Source organism: Xiphophorus hellerii, chromosome 23 (assembly GCF_003331165.1).
Source record: "Xiphophorus hellerii strain 12219 chromosome 23, Xiphophorus_hellerii-4.1, whole genome shotgun sequence".
NCBI lineage: Eukaryota > Metazoa > Chordata > Actinopteri > Cyprinodontiformes > Poeciliidae > Xiphophorus > Xiphophorus hellerii.
In genome coordinates, this window is record NC_045694.1 from 11,438,933 (window position 1) to 11,458,163 (window position 19,231).

Consider the following 19,231-nt stretch of genomic DNA (forward strand, 5'->3'; position numbering starts at 1 on the left):
CAGTTAGCAAAAAGTAGAAGTGCACAGGAACATTACTTCAACATTCCTTTATTAGAAATGAAACCCGACGACAGGGAACCAAAAGCAAGATCCACTGACCTGTAAAGTGGGAAACTGAATCTTGTGACACGTTAATACGCAATCATGTTCTAGGTAGAAGTTGAAAGTGTTGCCTTCACTGAACAGATTGTTAGCCGGACAAGCTAAAAGTGATGTAGTTCTTTATATCTATGCATTTAAACACTAATAAAACTTGTTTTATATTCAGGTTTGTGCATGTGCTTGAATATTTACTGGAATTAAAATTGCCTGAAGTGCAAATAACTTGCTTGTTACTGCAGCTATCACAGGATTTCAAGTGCTTGACAGCCATTTTGGATTTTGAGTTCCAGGTTAGAGCAAACACAGTCTTTCCCTGAAATTCTGAATACAGGGTGCCTTCCTGGTTATTTTCCCAACTTCAATCTTGGCAAACCTTACATAAAAATTGGAGGCAAATGAATAAGAATAATTTTTATTATCATTATTAGCAACAAATCATATACCAACTTCAATGTCATCATAATTAACAATAGACATAAATTGTGCAACCGAAGATAACCAGGTCCCAGCACTCCACCTGAACAACACCTATGTGCAATATTTTTCTCAGAAATTTAAAAGTATTGTGGGAAATAGCTTGAGATGAAAGCATTTTCTTGGCTGGAAGATGCAGACGTTACTGTAGGAGCTGTACAACATCACTTTTGGTTATTGGACATGTCAGCACACAGTTCTCTGGGCATTTGGTGCTTGCTGTGTTTCTCCCGCTGACGAGTGTTATTGGAAAAATGGAATGGAATTTGATGATTCCTGCTACGGAGTCAAACATCTAGAGAAAAACAGGATGCGAGTTACAATAAATTTAAGGCTTTCATGAGTACAATGTCTAGATATTATTTTCTGAATTATTATACTTACATCATTTGATCGTTGGCCTGTTCCAAGTGCGTACTTCCTGAGGGACCCAATAAACCGGATTTTTACATTATAGACTTTCTTCTCATGATACACGACCAATACCAAGGGTTCACTGTTGGTGTTATTGGAGCAGTCTCGAACTAAATATGCCCCATCCTGTTATCAGAGTTAGTAAAATGAGAAAATAAGTTCATGTTTAAAAACATTTAATCGAAAACACAGTTAAAGTTTTGTTTTTCTTTTACCCTGCTGTTTGTGGAATGTGTTCCTCCTAGGTTTCTGGAGAATGTATATTTTTATATATATAAAAAGTTAGCTGTTAGCTTTTTGACTGTGATTTCTTATATTTTGTAAAGTCACAATCAACGTGTAAGAGCAATATTTAACAGCACAGTGACACACGCACACACTCTGTTACAACCTTCAATGTATTTTATTGTAATTTTATATGATCAACCAACATATAGTAGTGTGCAATTATAAAGTATAAGGTAAATGATAAAGGACTTTCTAAATTTTCCACAAATAATAATCTAAATAATGTGGTGTGCATTTGCATTCAGTCACTTTTGCTTTGATTCCCCTAAATAAAATCAGATAGAAATTGCTTCCAGAAGTCACTTAATTGATAAATTGTATTTATTGATTGAATACAAATGTTCATCACACTTTGCAGATTTTTATTTGTAAACCTTTCTATAGACCATATATCTGATGCTTAAATAAAAATGCTCACATAAATTCCCAATAAAATGCACTAAGTTTGTGGTTGTAGCGTGACAAAATGTAATAAAATATAATAGGGCCATGAATATTCTTACGTATTGATATATTGAGATACCTTGTTCACCAGGTGTAAGGCGTGCTCAGCATCTGTGCGATTACAATGTCCAATATACCAGTCTTCCTCACAGTAGGTCTGCAATAACAAATGAGCTCATACTTCAGTTGTCAGCTGTTGTTATTAAATGTAGGACAAATTCTGAGTATAAAATGTATGTACAGGACGGCTTACGTTAGGCTTGTCCATTGGAACAAAATCATTTTGATCAATGTCTTCTTTGGTTTGAGGCCACTCATGGTGATGACGTCTGGACTCCATCCCTTCTTTCAATAGATGTAACTTATTTAACCAATTTTTAATAATGATTAAGATGATTTCTAACATAGATACTCACCTACATGTTGATGTGACCTGAAGAGAAACATAAAGCTATTTAGAAATTACATTCTGCATCACTTTTAGTAATGAATCTGATAATTAAAAGTCCCACCTATTTTCTAAGTCATGAGTCTCCAAATCCAAAGAATGTCGTTGATGGCTCAGTATGCCTGAACCATTTTTAGTAGACTGCGGACCTAAAAGGATGTTTAGGATAATTACAACAACCCAAACGCTGCATTCATGATTGTCATAGATTATTTTTAAGCCTTACTTCTGGCATGTGATCTGAAGTCTGCCTGGGAAAATAAAAGAAATAGAAAACAAATGATGGAGGTTAAAGTGAAGTCTTAATTTATCTCTGAGCTTATTTTTTACATGTTTCTTTTATCAATGGCCCTTTCATTTATCTGAGGAATATTTTATTTATTTGCCTTGAATGTTGGAGGATTTCTTATTACTTTTTTAGAGTAACTCAACTGTTTCTAAGTAATTTGATAACACTTAGTAAATTACTTAAAAACCTTAACTGAATTTATTTTTACTCTTAACCTTCTTGATATGGATCTAAAAATAATTAAAGCAAAAAAATAAAAATAAATTTAAAAATAAAAATCAACGACTAATAAATAAATACATTGTTTGCCTATGTAAAAAACCTAAACAAAACAACAAAAGAAAATCATATATTAGTCAGTTTGAAAAATTAATTATCTTAGAAGTCTGGCTCTTTGAAAGTAAACTTCAGATAAAAGAGGGCTGGCTCATGACTATTGCCCATTAATAGAGAAACCTTTGGGAAAACTGGCTATGATTATAAAAATAAAGTAGGGTGCACTTACTTTTTCAGTGTTTCTCATTTGTCTACTGAAACCAAAAGAGCACAAGACATCAATAGAAAGTATTATTCCACATTAGCTGAGATTTTACCAACCAGCAGATGGCGACATTGCTATGCTTTACAATCAGTATCAAGCTGCTTAAGGCAGTGGTGCTGACATCCTGCATGCTTTAGGTCTCTTACTGGTTTAACGCACCTGGATCAAATGATGGCTCATTAGAAGACCAAAGAATAACATCGACATGCTGAAAAGGTTGTTACTATCACCAGCGAGAGAACTGAAACATTCAGGATGCTGGCCCTTGAGGACTGACTTTGGGCACCACTGGCATAAGGTGTTGATCAAGTAATGGCATCGTGGACTGTACTTACTCTCTCCTGTAGGTTTCATGCACAGCCAGGCCAGCAAGGTTGTTGGATACTTCCAAGGCAGAAGGTGGGTGTGGCGAAGAACTTCTGCAAAGCATAGAGTCTTTATAAATCTGCTCAGCTGAAGTTAAGGAGGAAGACTTCAAGTAAATATTTACGTAATTACCTGCGAGAATGCTGTCAAATTTGAAAAAAAAAAGAAGAATTATGTATTTAACAAGTCCAAATCAAAACATTAAGCACCAATAAAAACATTTTTATTACATAGATGTTTACTTGCTCTTCTGGCTCCAAAGGTGGGGGCCTCCTATCTGTGAAAGCAGCATGTGATTATTTTTGATTATTTGAGTTTCCTGTATTAACCAGAGCGATAACATGTTTTTTTTAGGTATTGAATGGTCTTACCTATTTTAACTTTTTGCCGTCCTGGCTTTATGTCTCTATTTACAACTGGAACTGAAGTTCAAAAACAGAAACACCAGAAATTAAAATCAGATGTTAAAGCACAAATCATAGTAATTAGTTTAAGAATGAATTTACAATAATACCACAGGAACTCAAATATCCTATAAAGTTACCTTTTAGTATAACTTTTATTGGTAAGACTTCTTTCTAATAACTAAATTGCACCAAAGAAAAAAATGTAAACACTAAATCTGGCCACTAAACAAGTACAATCCCTTGCAAATTGACCTTCTGAATTTGTCACTTTTTGTTACATTTTACTTCTACAATTTGGAAGTAAATTAATGCAGGGTTTTTGAACAATTGCTGTAGGAAGAGGATTGTTAAACTAGGAACTGGTGAACGTCATAAAATAGATGGCGTCATGATGAAACAGAATGATGTGGAAATACTGAAGCAACATCTAAAAGACATCAGCCAAGAAATTAAGGCTCAGGCGGAAATTGGTCCTCCAATGAACAATGACCCTAAACATGCAGGCTAAGTGGCTGCAAAGTGTTTAAAGACAACGACATCATAGTTTGGGTGCGGCCATTATAAAACTCTTATCTCAAACCTATAAAGAAATTGTGGGCAGATCTTAAAAGGTTTGTGACTCAAACGGCATGCAAACCTGACTGAGTTACACCAGTTCTGTCTGAAGGAATGGACCAGAACTTCAGTAAGCTATTGTGAGAAACTTCTGGAAATAAGCCCTAAATGTTTGACCCAAGTCAAACAAAGGAAATGCTACCACATACTGAGGAAATGCATGAAAACTTGTGATTTGGACATTAATAAATCAAAAACTGTCATATGCTTTCCCACATTATTGTGGCATTTAGCAAATAGAAATTACTTTAATTCTCACAGAAATAAAACAAGAGAAGTTTAGTCTGATTTAACTTTAGACGGTGAGAATTTTTTTTAAAATCTTTTGCGTATGTAGTTTTATTTTCAACTGTACAACCAGAGTAACAAAAAAGGGTTTTGATCAAAGCACACCATGTGGTGAAATGTCATATTCAAATCAAACTAAGAGTTCATGGCAAGACTTTAAAGGCAGTATCCATCTTAAACTGGAAAAGCACGGGGCAAATATTCCTGTGTACAGACGTTCAAAACTGTTGAAGACATTTCTGAGACATCTATGAACTTTTGACTCAGGAGGTCTAAAAACAGACTTAAAAAAACAAGTGTTATAATAAAATACATTGAATTCTATTGCTGTAACATGAAAGGATTTTAAAAAGCACAGCATGTAAAGTAATAAACATTTTCTATATTTACCAAAACATAAGACTGTCTAGTTTACCTTTATATTGAGGGGTCTCTCTGGGCGGACATCTAGGAAGGGGTCTACGCTGATTGATTGAAGAGCAGAACAGAGCATTTATAAGCAGTAAAGTGGCGCAACTGAAGTAATTTACAAGCAGTGAAAACAAGGCTTACAGTAGAGATTGATGACAGGCTCTGAGCAGATGATGGCCACTGAACATCCCTGTCTTGAAGGCAAATAAAAATATCATATTTGTATTAGTAATGGCAGAAGTTTTATTTGAACTTTAGTTCTTATCAAAACCCTATAACTTGGTCAGCGCCATCCCTGGTTTTGCACAGAAATAATAAAAAAAAATCACTCTGATTGCCGACGGAGACTGCTGCAAGTGTAAACATTTAAGAGATGCATTGGGTACATGGTTGGAAACATGAAGCTGTGAAGCCCCTGGCTGATAGCCACATCCAGGCAGGAGAGAAAAGCCTGTCTGTTCCCATTACTCTTTCCTCCTCCTCGGCTCCTGGATAATTGTAATCTCCTGCAGTCTGACTCAGCCAACAGATGGCCCTGGAGACCCACTAGCAGATCATGCTCACTCAGCATGAGCTCTCAGTCAGAGCCACACTCCTCCCAGTCTCACCATGCATTTAGCCAAGCTGTTTTTACTTCTTTTTGCAAGAACTTCTTTCAGACTCTTTCTAATTATATGCACAAGCGCATACTCAGCCCCTGAGTCTTGGCTAAAGTGTAAAGTACAACTTTAAGCTTCTGTCACACTGTTTCTTATCTTGCCATGTGTATTAGCTCTTTTAAAACATGTGTAATGTGAGTATGGCAGAAAATTTCCCCCATAATACAATGGATTTTTTGGAAGATGAAGTCAGTGTCTTGGAGAACGTGAGTTGGTTTGATGTGGTTTTTGGATGTGCGAGGATTAATTGTGAGAAATTCAGATATTTTATTTATTTTTAATTTATTTTTTTAATATTAAAGAATTAACTGATCATCTGGGAATGAAACAGCAATGCTTCCCAAGTTCCCCCAAACAGTGTGATAATTAATAGCCAAGTGAATGTTCATGTCAAGCTTCTGTTAGGTTCATTCATAACATTTGAGTTGAAATGAGGGACATCTGTTAATGTACTCTTTGGCTACACATAAAACACACCGTTTTCTTGTATGACATCAGGAAATCAAAAGAAATTTGCCAAGATGTGAAAAAGACAACTGTGGACCTTCAAACATCTGATTCATCCTGATGCCTTAAGATGTAAGTATGAACAGGATGGAAATGTTCAGTCTAAAAACTGATCAGGAAGGAGACAAATCCTGTGTCTGAGAGAAAAACTGTATCAAAGGCAAAAATAAAAGACCTTGTGAGCTGCGTTATTCGCAGTGAAATGAGTCCTTCCCCATATTGGTGAACTTCCCAAAACACACGTGATCATGAAGAAAGGACATCCTCAAGAATCCCAAGACAACAGACAGGATGTTAAAGGACAGGAAGTTTGGGCAATATGTGTGTTCAAAATGGACAATGAACCAAAACATACTAAGAAAATAGAAACAGAACTGTAAGTAAGCCAAAATTTTTTATGTGTCCATCAAAGAACCCATGATCTCAGTTCCATGGAAAATTTGTGAACAAAGTTGAAAAAGTGTTTGAGAGAAAGATGATGTGCTAACCTGACCCAGTTAACTTAAGTCAGTCTGGAGGAATGGGCCAAAATTACAGCATGCTATTGTAATGTGATGTCATGTAAGTCATGAAGTTTAAAAGACAAGGTGACTCAATTCTAAGGAAATTAGTGCACATTTCTAACAAGTGGAAATTCTTTTTGTAATCGCATAAAAAGTGTAGTTGAATATAATGTCTTACAGTGTTTTATCTGTTGATATAGTGCATGGAAATGTCTTTCAACTGCATCTGATTTATTTAGTTGACCTTATTACTAGTTATAAATAGACATCAGTATATTTAATATTATATAAAATTTTTGTACTTGTATTTTTAACTCTTAGTTTTTTTTTTACATTGATTTGTTCAACAACTATAAACAATAAAATCTATGACAATGCATTCATCTTTCTTAAATTGAAGTTTCACTCTCCCTGGAAAGATCAAGAATTTATCTTCAGACTTGTACATTTTTATTTGAGAAGATATGAGGTGGTCTGCATGTTAATAAGCAGGGAGAGCCACTGAGTTATGGACTTTATAGTCAAGCTAACTCATAGTTACAAAAAAAGGAGAGTACCCCAAACATACACTTGTATTTTGGAGAGATTTAAGAGAAAGTGAAATAATGGGTGCTAAATGTGCATCTCTGTTCTTACCTGCATACTCTCTCTCATCATTTATAGGTCTAGCAGGAAATATGCGCACATTGTGCACTTCCTCATGGTCATCCACCACATCATACTCAGGCTCCATCTTGCCGTCAATGTCACCACATGTTTGAGCTCTGTTCCGGTCTTCTCTGAAGCGATCCTGCAAACAGAGAATTGCAACTACTTTATACTACACTTATTTCCAGACATGGTAGCCTGTGGTCTTAGTACGCTTAAATTCTTCTTATTACAGTAAAATATTCTGACCCATTGCTTTTTTTAAATCTAAATCTGTACTTCTTGAAAAGCACAGGAAGTTGTGAAGTGTTGTAACACAATCTGCTTGTCCGCCAGGGATTTCCTTTTTTAAGCTTTTGATTCACATTGACTCACTCTTGCATTCAGCCTCAGAGAGGTAGCAGGATATGCTTCACAATTTTAAATAATGAGCACATTGTTTCAGTCAGAAAATAGATTATGTCTCAGACTTTAAGACTAAACAACGATGGTAAAGCTGGACAAATGCATTTGATTATGACAACTACAACCGTGGTCCCAGAAAGCATAATTAAAGTAGCTTGTCTTAGTGGAGATTCTTTGTGCTTTTACATGAAAAACTACATTGACACATCAGACAAGATTGATTTTTCTCTCTTTTTTTATGTGAAATTTAACACTTTCTCCAGGCGTGGACAACATTAGGTGTGAAGTAACTTTCACACATGAAGAACTCATCCTTTAAGATATTGCTTTACAAATAAAAATATCTACTTCTTTCTGTTTATATTAACCACATTTGTTATCGATCTAAAGTTTTTGTTATATGAGTTAAGATAACTAACTTACATTTGTGATAAAAATAACATGAAAGCATAATCTATAAGTAGATGTGGTAAGGGAAAAAGTCTGATGCAGAAACGTTTCACAAAGCAGCCTGACTAAAAGTAATCTTGTTCAGTAAAGTATATTACCTGAGACTGCATATATCCTGAGGAGAGATGTGACTATTTATGAAGCAGGTGTCATCATCAGCTCTATCACCCCTTTCCCAATTTGCATGAACAAAATTGTCATTTTGTTTGTTCCAAATAAACAATTTTGGCCTCATGTACTTAGACGATGGCCATTCAGTTTATTATTTTTTTATTAGGTATTTTTGCTAATCCTTTAGATAAATAGCCATACAAACATCAAAATCTCATTTTAAATTAATTTATTTTTTATATTAAAAATCTGTTTATACATTTAATTCTAATTAATGTCCAGTTGGATCCCTGCTGGGAACATTAATGCAAAAATAACTGGTAATGAATCAAAACCCATGTACTCTAGAGCAAAAAATCTTGTGCAAGCCTAAGCCCTATGACTTTCTATGGAGTGATTAGCTTTGATTATACCTTGCCAAACGCACAGTAGCTTACCTATGCAGTTTCCAACATGCTGACCAGGGATATAAAACATGCTCTTTGAAGAGATGTTGGAATAACTAGAGGGATATAAAAATGAGGCAATTCTAGAGTTTTTCAAACATTGCGAGCTTCGTGTGTCAGAGTTTTGTGGCGTTGTTGGAGGCAAAAGAAGCACCGAGATTTGATTTTTACACTGTAAATGCCAGAGGTTTCACAGTTTAATTAGTTTCTCTTCATAGTGTCTTTTGCTGCTGCCAGTGAAGCAAATATTGAACCGTTATCTGTTAAATAAAACTGGTTTAAAGGAAAGAAGTCCCCTCTTCAATGAGTGTTCTGGTGTTTGTAACTCCATCCATCCATCCATCCATCCATCCATCCATCCATCAATCCATCCATCCATCTATTTTCTCTACACCCTTGTCCCTTAGAGGGGTCAGGAAAGGTACTGGTGTCTATCTCCAGCTAACGTTCCGGGCGAGAGGCAGGGTACACCCTGGACAGGTAGTTTGTAATTCCAACTAATTATTTATCCTCTATTTGTGCAACAGAATGTCATCATGTTAGGTAGTAAATTTAGTTTGTTTTGAAGCTTGTGCTAACCTAGCATGATATTGCTACTAGTTAGCCTGCTAATGCTAACATCCATGGGTGCTTTCCTCGTTGATGGATAAACTATTATCCACATATTAAAAAAATATTTTTTCTTTTGTGGGGTTTTTGTTCATGACATTCAAACTGCATTGTAAAATCTTTTTAAATAAATGGCATTTTGTTATTATGAAAGTGTTACTCATTATGAGCGCCACTCAGTCCGTACAATTTGTTTTCAGAAAGCCTGTCTTAGAAGTTTTGAGCTGAAAATATTAACCGGAATGTTCCCTAATATTACAATAATTTGGAAAGTTGGACAGTCTTCTTCACCTGAGTCAATTTTAAATCAATGGCTGCCAAGCATATCAACTGCTACACAAGCTGCTGTAATGCATAATTGTTTTTATTGCTTGGGGAAATAGCTAAACTATTTGCCAATTTGGTTATTTTCGACTTGCAATGGGAATATTATCAAAATGAATTAAATAAAAACGTTATCAGAACATTCTGATATATGGGTTCTAACCTATCAGGCAAACTGAGCTGCATGAGTAATTTTCCAATCATTAGAAACCTCTTCATTGGCCACAAGGACCAAAACATAGCAGAACAAGAACAAAGTTAATTCAGGCCAGAGTATTTCTTGCTTTGAAAAGACAAGTCCAGAACTCTCTTCAAGTCCATGCCATCGGAAATGTGCCAATGATGTAATTTTTAATATTGTATTGTGTGTTTTTATAAATTAAAATACAGAAAGCCATAAACAAGCTTAGGCTCTAAATGTTTTGTGATGTTCTGTATTTGTTGATACAAAACACTGGTCTCTCTATATATAAAAAAATATGCTTTTAATAAACTCATGCACACTTTATATTTCTGATTAATTTACAATGGGATTTAAACATGCCTTGAGATAAAAACTGACCCTAGATGATGATAAACCAATAAGAACTCTCAAACCAGGGCTTCACGATAAGACGCTTGTTCAGGCCGTGTCATAATCTGATTTTCAAACTAACAGAAAACTTTTTTTCTTTTTAAAATTACAATATTAATGTTTCTTTTTTATATTGAGATTGCAAATTTGTTAGTGCGGTTGCCTTACAACAAGAAGGTCCACGTACTGCGTACTGCCATAAACTCTTTCTGTCAATGAGTTTACATGCTCTCCCTTGGAGTGCATGGGTTCACTTCAGCTTCCTCCCACCGTCCAAGTAATTCTTGTTAGATTAACTGGTCCCTCTAATTTACCCTTTGAAGCTAGCTCTTTGTCCTGTATGTTGCCCAGTAATTTAGACCTATGCAGTGTATACTCTGTTTCTCATCCAACTACAGCTGGAAGCCCCCTGTGAACTTTGAGGAATAAATGAGTATAGAAACTGAATGGATGGATGGATTTTCACATAAATGAAATGAGTGCTCGCTTCTGAAGTGTTTGAACCAACACTACTAAATACATGGCAATGACACAATGTGCAATAAAAATTGGATAGTCTTGTAGAATAAAAATTAATGCTTGTGTTATGACAACAGATAATGTTCGATGGGCCTTTTCAGCAAAAATCATTAGAACCTGCTGTCGATCATCCAAATTATCCGTTCCTCAGCTCATTGAAGCAACACATTATTACAGGTACTCAACACATAATTATAAAGAATTGCAGTACGCCATCCCCTTATATTGCACAACGTAAGTGTTTCAATAAGAATTGTGGACACAGCTCCAAACAAATAAAAAGAAGCCAGAAACACACGACTGTGGACACACTACAAGTTGGCAAAATTTAAATTAAACAACAAACAAGACAAAAATCCCCAAGACAGCTGCCGTAGTTTTCAGTGAAAACACCAAAAATAATCTCTGTGGTTTCTGTGTTTTATTTACAGAAAATTAATAATTTTAAAAAGTTTCAGCTGACTCCAAAACTTCCCCCTTGGGAACATTCATGTGGAACCAGAGTTACTGGAGCACCATAACTCACCATTATCACAGCGAACTCATAGCTGCTCCTTCTCTCGGCGGCTAACGAGGGAGAAAAACAGAAATGAAAAACATCATTAGTTGGGTGTTCTGCTAAAAAATGTGTCCTTCCAACTCAGTTTGTTCTTGGATTTGTCTTCCTCAACAGTTAGACATGCAGAGGAATGGGGTCTTTAGAAGCAGCACGCTGTGCTGGTTGTGGTTCCCTGCTGCTTTCAATGGGGGTGCAGTCTTTGCTCTTCACATCAGGAGGAGTATGAATTAACTTTTTGTTATTTCAATTTTTTTTTTTCATACTCAAACATTGAACAGCTTCATTAGATAATTTGTCTTATTAAAAGTATAACACATTTACCTCTTGTTTAATTATAAGTTAAGATAATTTCACACATATTTTCTTGGTGTTATATACGTCACAAGGTAGAACTTTTAACGATTTCATCCTGATGTTTTTTAGATAAATTTATCACACAAAGTGATCTTATAAGCCTTCAAGTATGGCGCAATGTCCCCATGTTAATTTCACCGCACTCTACTTTAGATCTTTTTAGAGCATTACTCCATCTAATGTACCCAGTTTCTGATGTTGTTTTTTTTTTAACTTCAGAAAGATTTTTCCTTTTAAACGTACACATTTCAACTTTTGTATCTGTTCAAAGAGGCTTTTCTTGTAAATTCAGAGCAATTTCAAAATGAGGCTTAAATAGAGTTGCTGCCCAGTAAAGGTCACAAATCATTTCTCAAAACATCACAGTTTATTTCAGCACTAAGTATTAATTTCACCTGGCAGTCATGTGAAAATATATATTCTTACATTTGCCATTACTTAGTAGAGTAATCAGACACACCACAGATTGAAGAAGAAAACGTTGTCTTGTGCACAAAGAAGAAGAATAGCGACTGACAAGAGTAGCAAACGTTTTTCTAGCCTACTTATTCAATACGATATGTCAAGTAATTTAATCTTAAGATAGGAAAAAGTTATTTGACCCTGATGAAACAAAACACATATTTATGCTTTAAAACATTTGTGGATAAAAATCCTTAAGATTTGTTTTAGAAACAGGCTGTTTATAAAGAATGAAAAAGTCTTTACCTTAAAATTAGCTAGATTGTGGTGGCAAACAAAAATGTCTAATTTGGCTTTCAAGTTTTATAATGCCTTATTTATTGATCACTCAAATAATCACAATTTGAACTAAGCATCAGTTGGCTATATTCGGGGATACTACCATTTTGAAAATTTATGGTTTAAAAGCACAGCAATGTTTTATCATACGTTTCTTATGGCTTAAAGATTTTTACTGAAATGCCAGAGAAATTAACCAGAGTTTTGTCCAACTGGTAGACGCACACAGAAAAGCACGACTTCCCCTTCCTCAAATTTTGCTGTGCACTGCAGATCAGCTGACTGAAAAGGGGTTCTACATTTTTTTGTTTTTGGTAATTTAGACAAGTTTGACTGTTGGGAAATACTTTTCTTATATCTTAGTTCAATCCATTCTGTTGCCTTTTAATTATTATATAATTTATATTCTAATTCTATTATATAATTTCACACAAAAATAATAACTTGTAAAAATTCTTGATAAGTTTTATATATTTTGATCATTTTCAATGGTCTTGTTTTACAAATTAATTATCTTTTTAATAAATTATTTTTTTCTACAGCACTGCACTTTATTTTTGTATGAAACATGCTGTGTAAATAAAGCTGGTTTGGTTGTATCAAAATAATATCAAATAAGTACTATAAATAATATTTTCATCACCATATTAATATTATCTTAGCAGCAGTATAAACAATTCTTGTTGTTCCTCTTTCGAAAGATAGCTAACAAATATTTATATATTTTACCTATAATCTTTGACTTAAAGTTTTAGACACAGGCCCCAGCTTTGTTTAGTTATACTGAAAGAAAGTCAGTCTTGTCAGACTCGAGTGTTCAGGCAGGATTTAAACCCGTGTGGATTGTCGGATTGAAGGACATTCTTTTTCGAATAATTTATATTTTTCTCTTACTGGAGTTTCTAACACTGTAAGTGGTACATAGGAGAATTTGCTCATTATTAAAACTCCCCTTTTCTGCAATTGCCAGGTTTTAAATTCACTTAGCTGTGTGGACAAGTGAAACAGAAATTTAAAAAAAGAAAACCAACCCAAAAAAGATGCTAGGACAATTTAGCAAAAAAAAAAAAAAAAAAGAAGAAAATGCCAGCAGACAGTAAAGAACACCAGCTCGCATTTCTAAAGGAAAACTGTGTCTCGGTAGTCTCAGATTTGGCACTGAGGCACAACGCTCAGTGGGAGCCGTCTGGCTTCTTCACAGAGCTTACTGAGACATGGAGAGTGGGGTGAGATGAGGTGTATGAAAAGAAGGAGGGATTAAATAGAAGGAGTTAGCATCTGAGGATGAGGACTTACTCTGGAAAATGAACTCTGGCCTCGTGGGAATGGGTGCAGAGGATTCTGTTGGATCATAACAACCTGACTTCTCAAGGATTTGTGACCTGGCTTTGCTTTGTGTACCAAGAAAGCATCAGCTGCAGACATCCAATAAAGGTTTGGTCTCTCAGAAATTATAGTAAGGGGATTCAGAAAGGATGCACTGTGGGTAGAAGGAATATTAATAATGCTATCTTGGTATAACATATCTGTATATGCATTACGAGAGCTACAGTTAAGCCTAAGTTTATTTAAATCCATGGCAGATTTAGGTTTTAAGGCAATCTTTTTTAATCTAGTGCACTTCCCCTTGGTTACTGGAAGTTACAATGATGTTTTGGAGTTGTGCAGCAACTTGAATCTGATAGAAAATCTGTAAACCATTTAAGATTAGGGTGATGGCAAGAGGCCTTCCAAATGTAAAGATTTGAAGCTCATTGCCTGTGACAAATCATAAAAATACCAGTGAAAAATGCAAAATGCTGGCCAGCAGTTGTAGAAATGGTTTCCATTACATTAATAATTTCCAACAAACATACCTATCTTAAAATGTAAATAAAAATAGTTTATTTTTTCAAAACAATTCACCTTTTACATTGTTTTAATACCATTCGAGAGATGTTGGTCCCATCTAAGGGAAAACCTCTTCAAATATAAATGTCAAACTATGACTAGTTTAATCCTGAACCAGTAAGAGATTTGTTTTAATGAATCACAATTTGCTTCGGTTTAATATAGTTATATTATGAAACTTTAAATGCAACATAGTTGCATTTTGCTTTGCTATTTAACTACATTTCCATATAAAATGAAATTATCATGATGCACATATGTGAGATTCTCAACTTCTGTAGGAAATCTTTAAAGTGTTTCACATCTCTTCAATCTTTTTCATCCATTTTTTAACTTAGACAAGCCTCTCTTTCCTTACTTTAGTTTATAAATGTGCAGAAATACACAATTCGAAGAATAGGAATAAAAATTCAGTCTACCTACCTTTTCTGAAGACTTGAACAAAAGTGCACACCTGTGTCTGCGGGTATCCAGCAAACTCTGCCTCTTTGGTTTGTATTCGGCTACAGAAAAAAAAAAAGTCTGCAGTTTTTCTTCTTCTGCCGTACACCGAACAGCAACACTTGAGTGGCTTCAACTTTTCTGTGAGTGACGAGCAGCCCACTGCAAAATGACTTCCTGTGTGGTGACTTACTACCATATTATCAGAGGTGTGTATTTTAGACAATGTGTACAGCTCTTCGAGCTGTGTTCTGTGATAACATGGCATTTCTCACCGTGTTAAATGCTGGCAGTGAAAAGAATGAGCAAAATATTCATCAGAAGCATTGCTTTTCAAATCTGCATCTCTCTATGATAATCATCTTCTTTAAAAAGAATCAGTAATGTTTCCTATGTTCTATTTTTGACACCTTGTTCTTGCTTTATGTGCATCATTACTTTTGCTCAACAACCAATCACAAAATCTATGTATTAATCAGAACACTACTTCTTTAAATCAGGGTTATAGCAGTATGTCACAGCATCGGTTATTTCTGTTGAGGTGACATTTCAGCTTCTGCCTTACTGGCTACAAAAGGAAGCGGGGTGACATTTGCTCTTCGCATTTCCATCTGCTTTTATTTCTGCATCAAACAAGAAGGTGAGCCCAATTTTAATGTGTGACTACTTTTAATTAAAGGTTAACCTTTAAAAGCGACATTACTCTTCAGCGCGATCATTTTATTTCGGAAAATAAACACCAAGTTAGGTTGTAAACGGCTCCAAATAGGTTTTCATGTAGAGATTTGTAACTTCAGAAGAGAGCTGGCAGTGTAGTAGAGACTAAAACCAGGCATAAAAAGCAGCTTTGAGTTGTGTTGTGAATATTTTACTGGAGCTGGATTTTATATCTGAGCATAAAAAAGTTAACAAATTGATGACATATGGGATAAAGGGGCAGACATTACACATTATTTTTAAGGAAACGTAAACAACAAATGAACGTAGTTCAATTTGGAATGTTTGACTCAGTCTTAAAAATGTGGTTAATTCACTTCTTAATTCACCCATCCATCATCTATACCTGCCTAACCTCGCAGGGTGGGCTAGTCATTATCTGCAGGGATCATTGGGCTCCACATTGATCAGGTCACTAGTCCAACACAAGGCAACACAGAGACACACAGGACAAACAAGTTGCGAGATCACAAAAGCAACTTACAGTATAAGAAAAACTAAACTGTTTAGCTCCGCTTCTACTGTGTCTTACAGAAGTTTAACTCGTCTTTACGAGTACTTCCTGGGGGTTCTCAGGAGGAACAACATCAAGGAGAAGCTGCTGGTGTCCTTCTACAAGTGCTCCATAGAGAGCATACTGACTTACTGTATCTGCGTATGGTATAACAGCAGCACTACGGCTCAAAGGGAAGCTCTCCAAAGGGTTGTGAATACAGCCCAAAAAATCATTGGCTGCCCTCTCCCCTCACTGGAGGACTTGCACAGCGACCGCTGTCTAAGAAAAGCACAACACATCACAAAGGACACTTCTCACCCCGGACATTCTCTGTTCACACTGCTGCCTTCAGGCAGAAGATACAGAGCAATCAGAACAAGAACCAACCGTCTCAGAGACAGTTTTTACCCGATAGCAATAACAAAACTAAATGCAATCAAAAACAACCATTAATCATCATGAATGACGTATGTGAGAATGTGGCTGTTCTTATTTATTTGTTTTTTTTTTGTTTTTTTCCAGTTATTTGTTAATTCTTACATTGTGTGTGAATTGTGAGACAGTTATTTTTTGTTTTTAAGCTTATGCACTGACTGATGGAACTTTTTAAATTTCGTTGTTCTTGTGACAATGACAATAAAGATCTATCTATCTATTGATTAATGTATGTATGTATATTTATATATATGCCGATTTTCTTTTACTTGACATCTTTGTCTCCGATCACAGCTCATCATACGTTGCATAAAGTAGGGCAATCTATCGTCCCTTTTATTTCCTAGAGTGAATTATGCAAATATGTTTGTAGAGAAAACCTTCCCTGACACTGCAAGGCAGCCAGACCTACTTTACAATAAAAAGGATTGACATAAGCATTCATATGGAAATACGTTAAACTTCTTGTTACAACAAAAAAGAGACAAATGTACCTATTTTTAAGGGGCTTTGGGTTTAGTTAGTGATTTCAGAAACATTTTTGACGGTTTCTGTAAAGATGTTTGACTACTTCTTTACAATCACTCTTCTCTGCTTTTACAAAGCAGAGCTGTAAAAATGTTGTATTCAAATTCATCTTCCTGTCTGCAGTGGGTGTGAGGCCAGCGCCTCTTTCCTAACAGCGTTGCAGCACTAGCGCACAAGGTCAGCTTCTCTCCTGTGGTTGCTTCTGCAATGGTATAGCCTGACTTCCTGTGAAAGATTACCATCTTGCCTCTCATATTCTCATTGATGCTTATCTTTTGAGCCGCTAACACCAACTCCCCAAACATCTCCACGTCTCGGCCCCCAGTGACAGCTCCGTCGGCCAGTCAATCTGGCAGGTCATTCTGTGTCCTCAACCTGCCCTCCTCCCCCCAGGCTCATCCTCGTCCCAACAGCCAAAAAATGAGCCTGCTGTGTCCTGGACCTGTCAGGAAGAAATAGGATCCATAGTCCCGCTCTGGGGTGTTAGCAACACAGAAGTTTAAAGTGGGTGAAAAGCACATCTAGCTGATTTTTTTTGCACATCAGATTCTGACAGAGGTTAAAGAAAAGATATTCAATTCCCAACTCAGTAGGAAGTGTGCATTTAATCGCAGTGGTAAACCACTGAGGCAGTGTGTATCAGTTCCCTACAAACAGAAATAACCAGAAAGTGACACTAACTGCGAGCTGACATTTCCTTCAAGAAGCATAACTGCACCTTAGCAAGTTGATAAGGACATTTTTTTGAGTTTTGAATAAGCATTTATCAGTTTGTCTTCGCCTCAAAAGAACATAAACTGATGGATCATGTGGGTTTTTTTCAGTGTGTCTCAAATAAACTGCACTTTAAAGCATCTCATTTGTCTTGTCATGTCAGAGCATCTACAGTCATCTAAGCAGCTCTGTGACACAAACAGCTTTAAATGTTCTTGTCACCATGCTAACGTGTCGGCGTCTAGCTGTGGCTTTGAAGGCTGAAAAAGGTTCATCACCCACCCTTCAACTTTCAGCTGCCTGTCACAATTACAGGAGATCAAGGCTGGATTTTTAGGGAAATTAAAGTCAACAGGATAAAATCAGAATTTTTTTTTACTTCTTTTTAGGGTTAAACAAGGAAACTCCCATGTAAATAAATCAAACCAATTTAACCACATTTGGGCAAACGCAAACAATCCCTTTTCTACTGAACAATAAAAAAAACCCTGACATTAAGTCAATCTGTCAGATAGATAAGCACGCAGGGGGGAGAAATGAATGACATCCTCCCTGATGAGCAAGTGATTCAAGCAGTGTGAATAATTAAAGCCCCGAGCTGCGATAGGAATCTGTAGACGCTTGCCTCGGATAATACTTGAAGGATATCAGAGGCTTTTGGTGCGAGGAGGTGGCGGCTGCGACGACATTAGTCACCCTCTGCGTGCCCCGGGCAGCCGTCAGGACACTGTGCTGAAGGTCAGGAGATGACGGATGGCCAGAGATGGGTGCTGCCTCACCCGCTGAAGTTGGCTAGAAAATGATTGTCCCGTACATGAAATATTATCCCCGTGGAGAGAGATACCTGATCGGACACTGCAGTAATGTGTCACACCTATATGAACTTTGTGAAAAGATGTGGTCCATCAACATGATAGAAAGCCACTGAAATGGAAGAACATAAAAAGATATCTGTTTAGCCAAATATCTCATAAGTCATTTATTTTATTTTTTTTAGTCATTAAAATAGGTCAGTGTCAAATCCAACTCAAGAGGCAAGCTCAAGGTAAGCCTTAAATCTCGTCTCCCAAGTCCAAATCCGGTGGAAATCTTTACTTCAAGTGAATTCTTTTACTCTGAGTCCTAGCCAACCTTATAAGCAGCATTTCCATAATCACATCTCTAGTTTTTTTGTGCCAAGTCAGGTTTTTTCCTCAGAGTTATTTTCTCAACACATTAGTCTTGAGTTCAAATCCAGTCTCAATAATTTTACTCCAACTTTAAGTCAAGCCATTCAGCCCAAGTTGTAGTCTAGTTTCAATCTTTATGAGGGGCAATTCTATGTTGCATCTCAAATATTTTGTTTCAAACACAGTCTAAGCTGTTTTACCCTGATTTCTTTGCCTCACGTTTTCAAAGGACACACCTCAAAGGCCTCTTTAAGTATCTAATGACTAAAATTAAGATTATCTCAACAAAAGCATGTTATCTAGTCTTCCTTAAAATGAATTGCATAATGTAATAATTTTTAAGCT

The 19,231-nt window shown here is 36.0% G+C and overlaps 1 protein-coding gene across 2 annotated transcripts; it reads right to left on the reverse strand.

The window, feature by feature from the left end:
• Window positions 1-498: 498 nt before the first annotated feature.
• On the reverse strand, window positions 499-15,041 carry clnk (cytokine dependent hematopoietic cell linker). 2 transcript variants are annotated; one of them, XM_032555009.1, is made up of 18 exons: window positions 14,810-14,920; window positions 13,793-13,976; window positions 11,369-11,409; window positions 7,393-7,546; window positions 5,229-5,281; window positions 5,092-5,140; window positions 3,738-3,788; window positions 3,597-3,643; window positions 3,499-3,509; window positions 3,336-3,419; window positions 2,965-2,989; window positions 2,397-2,421; window positions 2,235-2,319; window positions 2,139-2,155; window positions 1,976-2,067; window positions 1,802-1,879; window positions 961-1,116; window positions 499-871 (listed from the first exon to the last, which is right to left on the reverse strand). In XM_032555009.1, exons 3-18 carry the CDS (start codon window positions 11,369-11,371, stop codon window positions 719-721), a joined length of 1,083 nt encoding a protein of 360 aa, XP_032410900.1. In that variant the 5' UTR covers window positions 11,372-11,409; window positions 13,793-13,976; window positions 14,810-14,920; the 3' UTR covers window positions 499-718. The 2 variants fall into 2 exon arrangements, with proteins under 2 accessions (XP_032410900.1, XP_032410899.1); XM_032555008.1 differs by lacking the exon at window positions 13,793-13,976 and having other exon boundaries at window positions 14,810-15,041.
• Window positions 15,042-19,231: the final 4,190 nt, after the last annotated feature.

What these genes read in the sequence shown, in the direction of transcription:
- clnk (XM_032555008.1), bottom strand. Translation starts at nt 15,026, where the DNA reads ATGGTAGTAAGTCACCACACAGGAAGTCATTTTGCAGTGGGCTGCTCG. An exon ending in TTCCAATGGACAAGCCTAAC is followed by an intron (nt 1,880 to 1,975) that starts GTAAGCCGTCCT and finishes TTGTTATTGCAG; the next exon opens with ACCTACTGTGAGGAAGACTG. An exon ending in CAGGCCAACGATCAAATGAT is followed by an intron (nt 872 to 960) that starts GTAAGTATAATA and finishes GTTTTTCTCTAG; the next exon opens with ATGTTTGACTCCGTAGCAGG.